General features: G+C 44.5%; 1 protein-coding gene across 1 annotated transcript in view; it reads right to left on the reverse strand.

Annotated features, from left to right (window-relative positions):
- Nucleotides 1–633: 633 nt before the first annotated feature.
- The window catches only part of Ly86 (lymphocyte antigen 86), a 50215-nt gene continuing 38572 nt past the window's right edge, over nucleotides 634–12276 (reverse strand). Inside the window, exons 4-5 of the mRNA XM_010622801.2 lie at nucleotides 4179–4231; nucleotides 634–1039 (exon numbers count right to left, since the gene is read on the reverse strand). Coding sequence (XP_010621103.1) covers nucleotides 956–1039; nucleotides 4179–4231 — 137 coding nt within the window. The 3' untranslated portion in view covers nucleotides 634–955. The remainder of the gene's footprint in view (nucleotides 1040–4178; nucleotides 4232–12276) is intronic.

The following is a 12276-nucleotide window of genomic DNA, read 5'->3' on the forward strand; positions in this document are numbered from 1 at the left end:
CATGGACACATGTCCCTACTAGTAAGTCCCATCTCCTAAAGTTTGTACTGCATCCCGTTTGTAGCACCTGGGTGACCAAACCTTTGACACAGGCCTCTTTGGGGGACACTTATTCCAACCATAGCATATGCCAAAGAAAGTGGGTCAGAGGGAGGAAAAGAAGGTAAGCCAATATCTGAGGGCTTCGGTTTGAAACTGAATAGTGAGGCAAAATATAAACTAGAGGTGAAACAACTCTCTCAACTCCTGTAGGCTCCATGTATCCCTGACAAAATGATTGGGATTTAGGCCTATGTGCTTACTTTACTGGCTGAGGAAAATCCAACCAATTCAATCTGAAATCCAGGTGATGAGACTATCAGCTCTCCCTCTCTAACAAGTCTGGGTTGGGATCAGGATTTGGCCTTTCTGTTTTCTCACTCACTATTTTAGGTTATGGGATAAAATAAAATAAAATTTATTTTTTTAAAAAAGGAAAATGACTAGGCGAGGGATTTAGCTCAGTGGTTCTGCCGCCTTCCTGATAAGTGCAAAGTCCCGAGTTTGATCCCTGGTACCCCCCCATCATCAAAAAAAGGAAATTACAATGTTATATTAAGATTCTTTGAAAAAGCCATGAAGCCAGTTGTGGGCTGCATTCTTTATTCTGGTTGCCTGAGGGAAGACATTCCTAAGGAGCTGAGGAAGAGGAGGCTGGAGGAGGGGTGACTCCTTTGGGAAGCAGGGGCTCCCGAGGCTGCTTAGGGATGACTGAGGGGCTCTTGGGAAGCAGATGACTTCGGGGCTTCGTGCCGTCCACTGCCTGGGTGGTGGAAAGTAGCAGCTGTACTGTCGGGAGGCTTCTGTGTAGAGCTCCTTGCTGTCACCAGCTGGTTCTTCTTCCCAAGTAGGTGAACCTGTGGCCTCTGGAGTGTCCGTGAGTCCAAGCTTGCTGTACTTCTACTGCAGACCAAGGTCAGGAGCAAATGACAGTCACGTTGGCACAAGCCACAGTGGCACGTTTTTCATTATACAGTTCCAGCAAAATCTGGTATTCTCCCTACAATAGACACCGCAAAGTGTTGCATGAGACCCACAGTGCAGTCAAGCATTTGACAAATACAGCCAGCCCAGCGTGCCCTAGGGCCTGACTTCCACAGTCAGCCAACCACAGGTCAGAGTCCTCCCCAAAATGCACCTGTACCAAACATGTTCACTCTTCCTTGCTGTCATTCCCTAACCAGTGTGGTATCACCAGGATTGACATAGCACCTACTTGTATTAGGTATTAAATGTCATCTAAAGAAGATTTAAAGTATACAGGAAGTACTGGCCATTAGAGAAATGCAAATTAAAACAGCATTGACATTCCATCTTAACCCAGACAGAATGGTTATCATCAAGAAATCAAATAATGACAAATGCCAGAGAAGCTGCAGGGGAAAAGGAACCTTCTATGTCATCAGAGGGGATGCAAACTAGTACCACTACCGTGGAAACTGGTATGGAGAGACCTCAAAAAGCTAAAACTAGAAATTCCATTTGACCCAGCTATTCCACCTTTAGGTATCTTCCCTAAAGACATCATATTACAGTGATATGTGCATAACCATATTTATAGCTGCACAACTCATAATAACAAAATCTTGGAAGCAACCTATATACTCACCAACAGATGAATGGATAAAGGAAATGGGGTATTTACTCATAATGGAGCACTACCTTGAGTCGTTTATAGGACAGTGGATGCACCTTGAGACCATAAAGTTAAGGGAAATAAACCAGACACACAAGCTTAAATAGCATAGGGTTTCTCTTAAATAAGAAACTCAAAATATAAATAAGCAAAATAAAAGGTAGATAATAGGAAGTAGGGATATGGATGTTTTTCAAATGGGAAGGAGACTAAGAAAGGGATGGACAGGGGAGACAAAGAGGCTGAAAAAAGAATTGAAATGTGTTATGTACACGTATCAATTCCCCAAAGAAATGCAAAGATTATGTACTAAAAATATACTAATAAAAAATAAAGTACACAAGAGGGTGTGCACAGATTCCATACTGCAACTCTTTATATAGGGACATGGGCCTCTGCAGATTTTGGTGTGTGAGGGGGCCTGAAACAAAGCCCCATGCATCCTGAGGTCTGCTGTGTTTATTGAGCACTGCTGGGGATGAAGTAGAGCTTTCAGTACCCATGGGGCTTGGAGAGATGCACAATCCATGGGATAAACTCACATGGTTGGGGCTTGGAGTAAGGTGGTCAAGGAGGCCTGCTGGGAAGACAACATTAAGGGAAAGAACTGCAGGAGGTGCAGGTGGGCACTACGCTGCCATGGACCTGATGTCAATCAGGAGGCTACTGGGGCTGCAGGGAGCAGAGAAGGGAGAGGAAGGCAGTCTGGGGGTCCACAGGAGGCTGGGTTCTTAGGGTTTCATATGACTTTTGGGGCTTCAGATTCCAGCCTGAAAAGGACTGGAGCGTGAGTTTCCCTGGAGGAGGGTCTGATCTTTAGTAGGATCTCACTGGCTAACGTGCTAGAAAGAGGTCACAGGGAGAGAAGATAAAGCTGAAAGCCTAGGCAGGAGGTAATTAGTCATCCAGATGAGAGTGGGGGACTTGGTGGAGACAGAGGGATAGGCTTGGTTTCTGGATTGATTTTGAAAGAAGAGCCTCTGGGACTTGCTGAGGATGCTCACATGGATGATGGGAGGGAAGAGACAGAGGAAAGGTAGCTCAACGTTCCTGGCCTGTGTGATTGGAAAGATGAAGTGTCATCTGCTGGGATGGAGAAGACCTCCTGAGGAACAAAATCCAACAGCACAGAGCCAAAATGCCCTCTGTCAGAAAAAATAGTGCCATCTTTCAGGTTCCTGTCTTGCAGCAGCACTCCCGAGAGGGCACCCCTGTATTTGTAGTTGGCATGTAGTCACTTAGAAGATGCTATGCCAGCCACAGCTGGTGAGGAATTGTTGGAAAATCACAGGAGTTGGCTAACTTCTGCCTGGCAGAAGGTAGGTTGCAACCTCCCCCTACCCTGCCATGCACAGGCAGTTGTGTGTCAAGAAGAAAAGGCTCAGGGTGGTGTGGAGCAGTGGGAAACAGAGCAAAGAGACTAAGAAAGCAGAAGGCACAAGAAATGCCTGGCACATCTTGGAACTGCCTGTCACCTAGAGGGGGAAAGGAATTTAATCTGTACAAAGTCAGAGGGAAGGAATAAATCAGGCCACTAGATAGAAGTTGCAGGAGAAGCTGTCTTTACTAGCAGAGAACAACTTTCTACCAATTGACAAAAGCTCAGAGGGAGCTGATGCCTCAGCACTGGAAACTGCATCTGACAGAGCCAGCTCTGGACAGTGCTGTGGATGTGTGAGGACTGATTAGAGCAGTGATGGAAAAGCTTTTAGAGACTGAGCACCTACACTGTGACCCAAAACCCACTTATTCATCGAAAGCACCAACACTGCAATTAATCCTGAATTTAGAAAACACAAATCTGGTGCTCGGCTGCTGGGGCAATTTGGCTCGTGTGTTGACAGAGAGGTCTGCACATACTTGCTGTGGCATATGTGCCATAGGTTCGCCACCACTAAATTAGAGTCACCATAGGCATCATTCACCTCAAGGGTTCTGTGCTTCTGTAGGTCAGATATCAGTCGGATCATGTTAGGAATTTTACCAAAGTAGCATAGAGGCTGGAGAACTAATGATGGGTAATGGTCAGCTCAGATTTATACTGATTGCATTTTACCACCACCACCACCACCATCATCACTATCATCATCATCATCATCACCACCACCACCATCATCGCCACCATTGCTGTCACCATCCTCATCACCACCACCATCACCACCATCGTCACCACCATCACCATCGTCACCATCATCACCGCTTTCATCATTACCATCATCACCATTTTTCTTTTAACTCTATGTGCATGTATGAAATTGTTGAAAACTGAATGAGTTTTTCATTATTGTTTTATGAGTCTAAGACGAGATGTAGATTAGAAAGAAAGGGTTCTGCACAATGGATTATGAGATATACAGATTCTGGTGTAAGAGCTAAGAGTATTTAGGCAACTCCATTGATCTTCCTCCTCCTACTTCTCCTTTTATTTCTTTCCTTCTTCAAGAAATGAACTGTATGATACAAGAATTCAGGAATATGTTAAACCACAAAGCCAAAACTTTACCTTAAAAATGTCAAATCCAGGATTATTGACTGGGCCAGCATAGTAAACCTGCTCTGAAAAATATAGAAAGTGTGAATATCGTTATTCAGACATCTGAAGCAAAATGATTTGCTCATATTATCTGTGGTTGCACAGATGGGAACAATGCGGGAGGGGTAAAATAAGAGCAGGCATTGATATAAATGTTTTAGTTTCCAGATCTCTACCTAGTCTCATTCATTCATTCATTCATGCAGCAAACATTTGTTGAACATCTACCATGTGACGGGCATTGAGGATCTAGTGATTTTTTTTCCCCACATGTTGCTTATAGTCTAATGAGGAGGCTGACAATACAGAAATAACTGATTGATATGTAGATTGTAAAAAGGGCTGAAAGATAACATGTAACACGAGAGAGGCAGGTAATACGGGGTTGAACATTAAATTCAGAGACCACCTCTTAACTGTTTGACCTTGAAAGTGATTCTCTCCTGGACTCAGTTTCCTTGTTCTTGGGATGAATATGATAAAATGAACTGTGCCCACTTCATGGGATTGTGAAGAATTAAAACAGTTAGTGTAAGACATGAATAATGACACCTGGGAAGTCCTGGATAAATGTTTGCTCAAACTAGGAAATGGGAGATGCCATGTTTGATAGGCTGATGGGTCCATGTTCAGGGAAGACATTTCTATGGAGATGTTTATGCCAGGTCTTGACTTGGGGTGCACTTCAGTGGTAGAGCATTTGTCTAATGTGTGAAGCCCTGGTTTTCTTTCTCAGTATGAAGAAGGAAGGAAGGAAGGAAGGAAGGAAGGGAAGTGCTAATCAAGAGCTAAACCTGGAAGGAGGAGAATAAGTCAACCACCTGGGACTGGGAAAAGAGAACTTTAGGGCAACAGAGTATAGACAAAGGCCCTGATAAGAAAAACAGTCTCAGAAACCAGAAGGACAGAGGGCAGTTGGGTTTGCTGAAGTACAGAGAACAAGAAGGACCATATTGAAAAAAACATGGAAAGTGGAGGAAGACAGACATTTAGGGAACTTGAGGATGTGGTAGAAAGTTTGTTGGGAAAGGTATTGAAAAGTCAAGGGAAAATACCTAATTTGTGTTTTGCAGGAACATTGGGCAGTATGAAGAATGGTGAGGAGAAGTGGAAAGAGAGGCTCTTCAGTGGGCATGGGGAGTGATGGATTGGTGAAGATGGTGGTGGAGATGGAGATGGAGAAACCCTATTGGGGATCATAGGGGTGCTAGACTCATCAGCAGATGAGTTCAGTAGTTCATGTGCTGTTAGAAGGTACAGCCTTATAGTCAGCTGACCATGGACTGAATCTACTTAAAACATGAGCCTCCTTTAAGTTGTGGATGTCAGGCATTATGTCTAGGAATGGGAAATTGATTAATAGAGTGGTACTGTCTACCAGTAAGATGGACTTATGGATGATTTGGATATAGAAGGTGAAGATCAGGGAGAGATTCACCTTGCGCATCTGGGAGGATAGGGGTGACATTTATCGAGATGAGAGAAGCTGGGAAGGAACAAGTCTGTGTGTGTGTGTGTGTGTGTGTGTGTGTGTGTGTGTGTGTGCATGTGGTGACCAAAGAGTCCTATTTCTGAGAGATACTTAATAATGGGCCTTTGAAAGCTGATGGATATAGAAATCTTCAGTTGTAGGGAAGAGGCAGGCATGGAACTATACCTATTGTAGTTATTAATATGTAAATTATGATAAAGGCACAGAACAGGATCATAGAGAAACAGAATCAATGGACAGTTGTTATGGTTTAGATCTAAAATGTCCCCCAAAAGTCTGATGTGGCAACTGGATCATAGGGGTGATTGGATCATGGATCAGTGGATGAGTTCAGAAGCACCCCTGAAGCTCTCCAGTACTCAGAGGTTTGGTCGAACATCACACATGCAGACTGGAGAACAGCTGGTAAGGCGGAGGTCACTGCGGGAGTGTAGGGTGCCGCGTCTTTTACAGAAAGGAGGGTATGATCAGCTGTGTTGAGTGCCAATGCTACAAGTTTGCTACCACATGTGCAGAAGCATGCAGCAGATTTGGCAGCGTGGAATCCACTTGCTGACCTTGACAAACAACAGTTGGTGAGGTGAGAATAGATGCCCAAAGGGAATGGGTTAAAGAGTGATATGGAGGTAAGAAAGAGTTTTTTTTAGAGGGAAGCAGGAAAAAAAAAATGAATGAAAATTGGAGAGGGTGTGGAGTAAAGAGTAGTTTGTTACTTTATTCAACATAGAAGCCAGAGCTCAACACTTAGGTGAAGGGAATGATCTTGTAGAAAGAAACAGACTGAAATGCTGCAGAGTGAGTGAAGTGAAGGGAAAGGTTTAAGAGGGCAGGAAGCAGACAAAATTCTGTCCATTCAAAGGGGCTTTGGGTCTGGGGCACCACTGAAGGATATTAGGGACAAAGGGTGAATTCCTCCTTTAAAAATACCTCTGTAGTACACTCTGAGATCTGAATTTTTAATAGAACTGTTCTTACATTTTGGCTTTTGTTAAAAGCCTACATGTGTCCTTAACATACTTATCTTTCTGTCCCTTGGTCAAATTCTGGTACCTTGCAAGTATAACATGCATACTTGGTGGTCGCCAGCCATTTTTACCTCATTGCATTAAAAGTCTGGATCCATTCATTTTTAAAAGGAAACCTCCATGGCTGTGCATCTCTTAATGATAGAGTTGGTCCTGAGAAGTGTATCGTTTTGCAGTTTCATTGTGCTCCAGACACCATAGTCTGTACTAGGATGGCTATGATGTCACCAGGCCATCGAATCTTATGGGGCCACATTGTGTATATGGTCGGTCATTGACTGAAAGGTCATTATGTGGCACATGAAGATATTTTAGATTCAGAATAAGCAAGAATTGTATTGGAAAATGCTGCTTTGCACCATGTGGTGTTGGAAACAGAAATATCAAGGCTCCAATTCCTGTCATTAAGGGTCTTCCAGTGCAGCTGGGGAAGATGCAATACAAAGTGTTGATTGTAGGAAGAATCTGTTGGGCATGGGGGTGCTGGGGCTAAGTGCAGAGAGTTCAGGGGCTGCCTGCTGGGATTTGTTTGCAATCCTGGTATTTTGCATGATCTGAGGACATGCCATTCAGAGTGCCCAAAATTATCTTTTCCCCACTGGGCACCTTCTGACCAAAGCCAGGGCCATCAGAACAGAGACACAAAGAGACCCCTGACCAATCTGTCTGACAAAAGATCATTTCATTTCAATTCAGCAGTCTCTGGAACTGTCTCCTTCCCGCTAGATATTCTGGGTTTCTTGCCAATTCTGTGACCCCTAGATATACTTTCAAGAAGTTCCCATTGCAGTGTTAGATTGGATGGATTTCGGTGGCTTGCATCCCAGGGATGTGATTACTCTGGGTATGAACGGATCAGGGTCACTCCTGCCACCACCAGGGCTTGGGACACGGCTGGGCTCCAGAGCAGAGTCCAGAATGAGAACCGGGTGTGCTGGTCCCTGACTGTTCGCCTGGATTCCCTTGTGCCCACTTGATGCCCACTTGATGCTTCTGCACATTGCTGTTTGGTGGCACAGTGTGAACAGTTTGGCCTAGGAGGCAGACAGGAAGCTGAGCTCAAGACCCAGCTGTCCTACTCACTAGCTAAGTGACGGCGCTTAACCATCCTGCATTGCAGCCCCCCGCACCTGCAGAATTCTGCACACAATAGCCAAGATTTAGGTGCCTTCACCTGATGAATGGATAAAGGAAATATGGTGCATGTATGGAGTATTTTCAGTGATAAAGAAGAATGAAATTCTGTCATTTGTAGGAAAATGGATGGAACTGGAGAACATCGTGTTAAATGAAGGAAGGCAAGTACAGAAAAGCAAGTATCAAATGTTTATCCTCATATGGAAATAAACAAACTGAAAGAGGAGGAGGGAGTCTTCAGGGAGGTGGAGGGAACTAGCAAGAAGTGGGGAGAGAAGGGAGGACAGGAGAGCGTAGAAGGGAGGGACAGCACATAAATTGTGTGTATGGAAATGTCACAGTGAAACCCATTAATTTCTGCAATTAATCTGCATTAATGATTATGATAAGATATAAATAAAAATGGCTCTCAGCAGGGCATGAAGAGATGACAAACTTCGTAACCAGCAGAATGGGGAGCCCAGGAAGGGTAGAAACGCTTGTATAGTTGGAGCATTATTCTCCTGAAAGTCATGGATAGCTCCTGAAACACAGGGTGAGACTGGGTTTTGGGCCCTGGTCTTTGGACTGGATTTTGGAACTGCTAAGCTCTCGACCTCTGGTTTGAAAAATGGGAGATTATGGCTCTCTGTAGGACACTGCTGAAATGATACCCATCAACCTGCAATGTTCATTCCATGCTCCAAGATTGCTCATTTATGCTCTTTCTTATTACAGGTCCTTAAGTGAGAACTTTTCATCAAGTCAGTGCAGCTTCACCTGGAGGTTTGTGGGGCCCATAGAGTTCCTGAGAATAACTACAAGCCAGTCAAGGGACTTGGTATTTTTTTTAACTTGATGAAGCAACACCTAAAATTAAACCCTTGCTCCTTCTTTTCTCAGATCCTCTCCATTCTGAGGTTCCTTAATTAACATTCTCACACTCCAGTACTATAAAAAGATCCTCAGAGTGTTTGCACCCTTTTCTTCATTTCCTCATTTGAATAGCTTTTGTTTGTTTCTGAGGTGCAGCGGATTAAAGAAATTCACCTCCCTGGCCCTGAACACATGAGTGCATTACTGAAAATGGGTTTTATTTTTATTTTTTAAAGAGGGAGAAATTGATTTTTGTTTTATTGTATGGTTTTGTAGCGCTAGGAATCGACCTTGTGCACTCCAGGCATGCTGTCTACCACCGAGCTACACCTCCAGCCCTGGAAACTGATTTTTAAGTTGTGGAAATAAAAGGCCCCAAAGGGTTTTGGATGAGACTGACTTGAGATGAAGGTGCTAGTGATGCTCCCTCTCTGATCTAGGTAACCAGCACAGATGCTGGCGTGGAGGAGCTGGCTGATTGCATGAGCACCTCCAGAAGGTCCTCTCCACTTTCCCGTCCTTGCTAGGGCCTCCTGAGAATTTCTTCCCATCTTCCAAGTTTGTTATAAAGCTAGCACCAACATTTAAGCATCACTAGGGTCCTTGACAGCATAACAATCTTTAGAGTATTGATGGCAGGTCAATTAATATATTCAGAACAAAATTTCATTTAAAAAGATAATCCCTGCTTTTTTGTTTTGTTTTGTTTTTTGGTGCTGAGGATGGAACCCAGGGCCTTGCACATGCTAGCACAGGATCTATCGCTGGGCTATAGCCCAGCCCTCATTTATTTATTGACTTAGTATTTTGAGCTCCTTTCTTAATTGCTGGGCCTAGTAGGTTAGGTCACTCATTTAAATTACAATGAGCTTGCCTGGGGGACTTGGAGAGACGTCCCTGGCCTCTGTTGTGCTTGGCTGCAGACTGGTCCTCCTGGGTCCTGAAGGCTGCATCAGGGATTCCTCGGCTTTTGGGCAGTGTGGGAGGAAGCTCCAGGCGCAGCTCGAGTCCAATTGTAATTTTAAAAATTACTTTATTTATTGCCCTGATTTGGCAGCCTCTCCAGCTCCCAGGCCTTTTGCTTGTTTTTCAAGGCTAGGAATCACTCCCAGGGTCCTGTACCTTCTGGATCATCTTACTGTTATCCTGCAGAGCCTTTGGGTGTGTTTTGGAGTCAGAGCACTGCACATCTGGCTGCATCTTCTCGGAAGGATGCCGCAGGGCCTCCCATAAGGCTGCACAGACGGTCGCTGATAGGGGGAGCAGAAATCCAGGCTTGCCATCTGGAACCAGGCTGAGTCCCACTGGCTGCTTTTGGTGTTGTGTGTCACCGTCCTTCAGCCTACAGATACCCCCCCCAGTCATGATGGAAGTCAAGGGAATGGGGGCCCTGATGTCACCCTAGGTCAAGGGCCTGTCTCCCCCTGTGGCACAGGATTCTACTCCATTGCTGATATGAGGAACAGCCAGGATGTATGAGGGTGTTGATTTCTGGAGGAAGTCCTGGGCCACGGAGCCCCCTGACCTAGAATAGAACAGATCTGAGTACCACTGGGTGCTCTGGGGTGAAGCCCTGTCTCTCCATCTTTGTGATCTACTCCTGGATACAGCACTTGCTGGCTTTTCTTTCTGTACTAAGTCCCTCTCCCTCTCACTGCTGCTTCTGGGCATGGTGTCCCAACACACCTCCCACTTCCAAGTCATTGTTTCCTTTGGAGAGGACCCCAAACAAAGAACATCTCCTGGCAAATGGCGCCTTCTGTGTCTTGAACATGGTCTGGCCCCACCAAAACTCATGTCGGGGCATTGTCCCCAGTGTCATGGTGCTGAGGGGTGGCAGTGGGACAGTGAAGAGGTATTTGGGGCACGAGAGATCTGCCCTCATGAAGGGAGCAATGGTATCTCATGGGAATGAGTTCTCGCTCTCTAGGATCTGGACAGTTATCACAAGAGCAGGTTGCTGCAAAGCAGGGTGGCAACCTTTGCCTCTTCCTCTTTTTTCTTACATCTCCGTGCCTTTCCTCTTTCTACCATATATGAAGTGACATGAGCCCCTCAGCTGATGGAGCTTTGCCATCTTAGACTTCTCAGCATTCAAAACTGTGAGCCAACAAAAATTTCTTTTCTTTATAAATTACCCAGTCTCAAGTATTTTATTATAGCAATAAAGAAAAAAAAAACAGACAAAGGCAGGGCTTCTTTTCTTAATATGTACCAAGGGTGTGTATGAGCTAGTGATGGTCCAAGATAACTGTCTGCCAATACATTTGAGTCTGTTTCTGTGGATGAGATCACCTGTGCTAGAAGCTAAGCTGGAATGCCCGGCACCTGTCTCCTGGCTTTTGTACCAAGGATGGGGCAGGAGAGTGTTCACTCTCTGGGTCGTCTCTGTGAATTATCTGAGCCTCACACTTTGGGAGAAGACTGGTACTGAGTTGGAGGAACAAAGGTGAAGACCACAGCTGTGCAAAGGAGGAATGAACGGGGGAGGAAGAAGTTTAAGGAAAGAGGGATTATTGGAACGGAGAGGGTTACGATCAGTTTCTCTGTGTGCTTTCTTTATTGCTTTGGATAGAATTTTACTGCCATTGAATTGTGGACCAGAATCTATAGCCTACAGTAACTAAAGTGAACTCTATCTGGATTTGAAAACTGGGGTTCCTTGGCAGCAAGGGAGAGAGAATTTAAGTTGTTCTCTTCTCCTCCTACCAACCTATTTCTGCAGACAAACATTTAATATAACGCTAAAATACAACTCTAAATTGGTGTGCTGATTGGATCCACGGACATGGAAATGAGGAAGATGGTGATGGGGGAAAGAAAAGGGAAGAAATTGACTTGATCTGCAGAAACCTGGAACAGTGCTAGGAAAGAGCAATGTGGTGTGGTTGGGAATGCTAAGCAGGTGCTGCAGAGTGCTGCATTTCTCAGGCTGGGGGTCAGGGTCCCTGCGGGTCAGATGTCTTGGGACGTTTAGTTTGCTAAAATGCAAATGCCAGTGAACCTGGGGTCAGCATGGGGTGATGTCAGGCAGCTGTGAGTTGTTCTCCTTAATTAATTTCCTAAGTGATTATTATATAAAAGTGTGTGAGTTACTGAGCTTGATTTATAAAATTTCACAATAGGCTAAGGACTTGTAAAGAAGCTTGTTTTATCTTAGAAAATTACAACTGCTTCTGGTCCTAGGTTATCGTTACTCCTAATATTAGCATTCTGCTCAAGCAGCAGAATGAATCACTTATGTCAAAGGACTGTTTCAATATGTTATTGGTTCATTTATAAGTGCACTTGAATTTGAGTATAGAGAAAAATCACCCAGAGCTATAGGCTGCCTTAGCAGCCACTGTGTTCCTTTTCATTTTGTTTAGTAAGAAGGAGTTCTTTTGTGCTTGGTCTTTGCTAGTATCCTCTCTAGGGTGACCATTATTTTTAGGTCTGTGTTTTGCAGTTCAAAAGGAGTTGTCTGCTAATTCAATAAGTAAACCATTGATTTTTCTGATTCTCCATGAATTTGCAATAGTCATGGATGCCCAGGTATCATAAGCAGGAAATCCACAAT

The sequence above is a fragment of the Fukomys damarensis genome, unplaced genomic scaffold (assembly GCF_012274545.1).
Source record: "Fukomys damarensis isolate Sample0158 unplaced genomic scaffold, DMR_v1.0_HiC HiC_scaffold_10, whole genome shotgun sequence".
Classification (NCBI taxonomy): domain Eukaryota; kingdom Metazoa; phylum Chordata; class Mammalia; order Rodentia; family Bathyergidae; genus Fukomys; species Fukomys damarensis.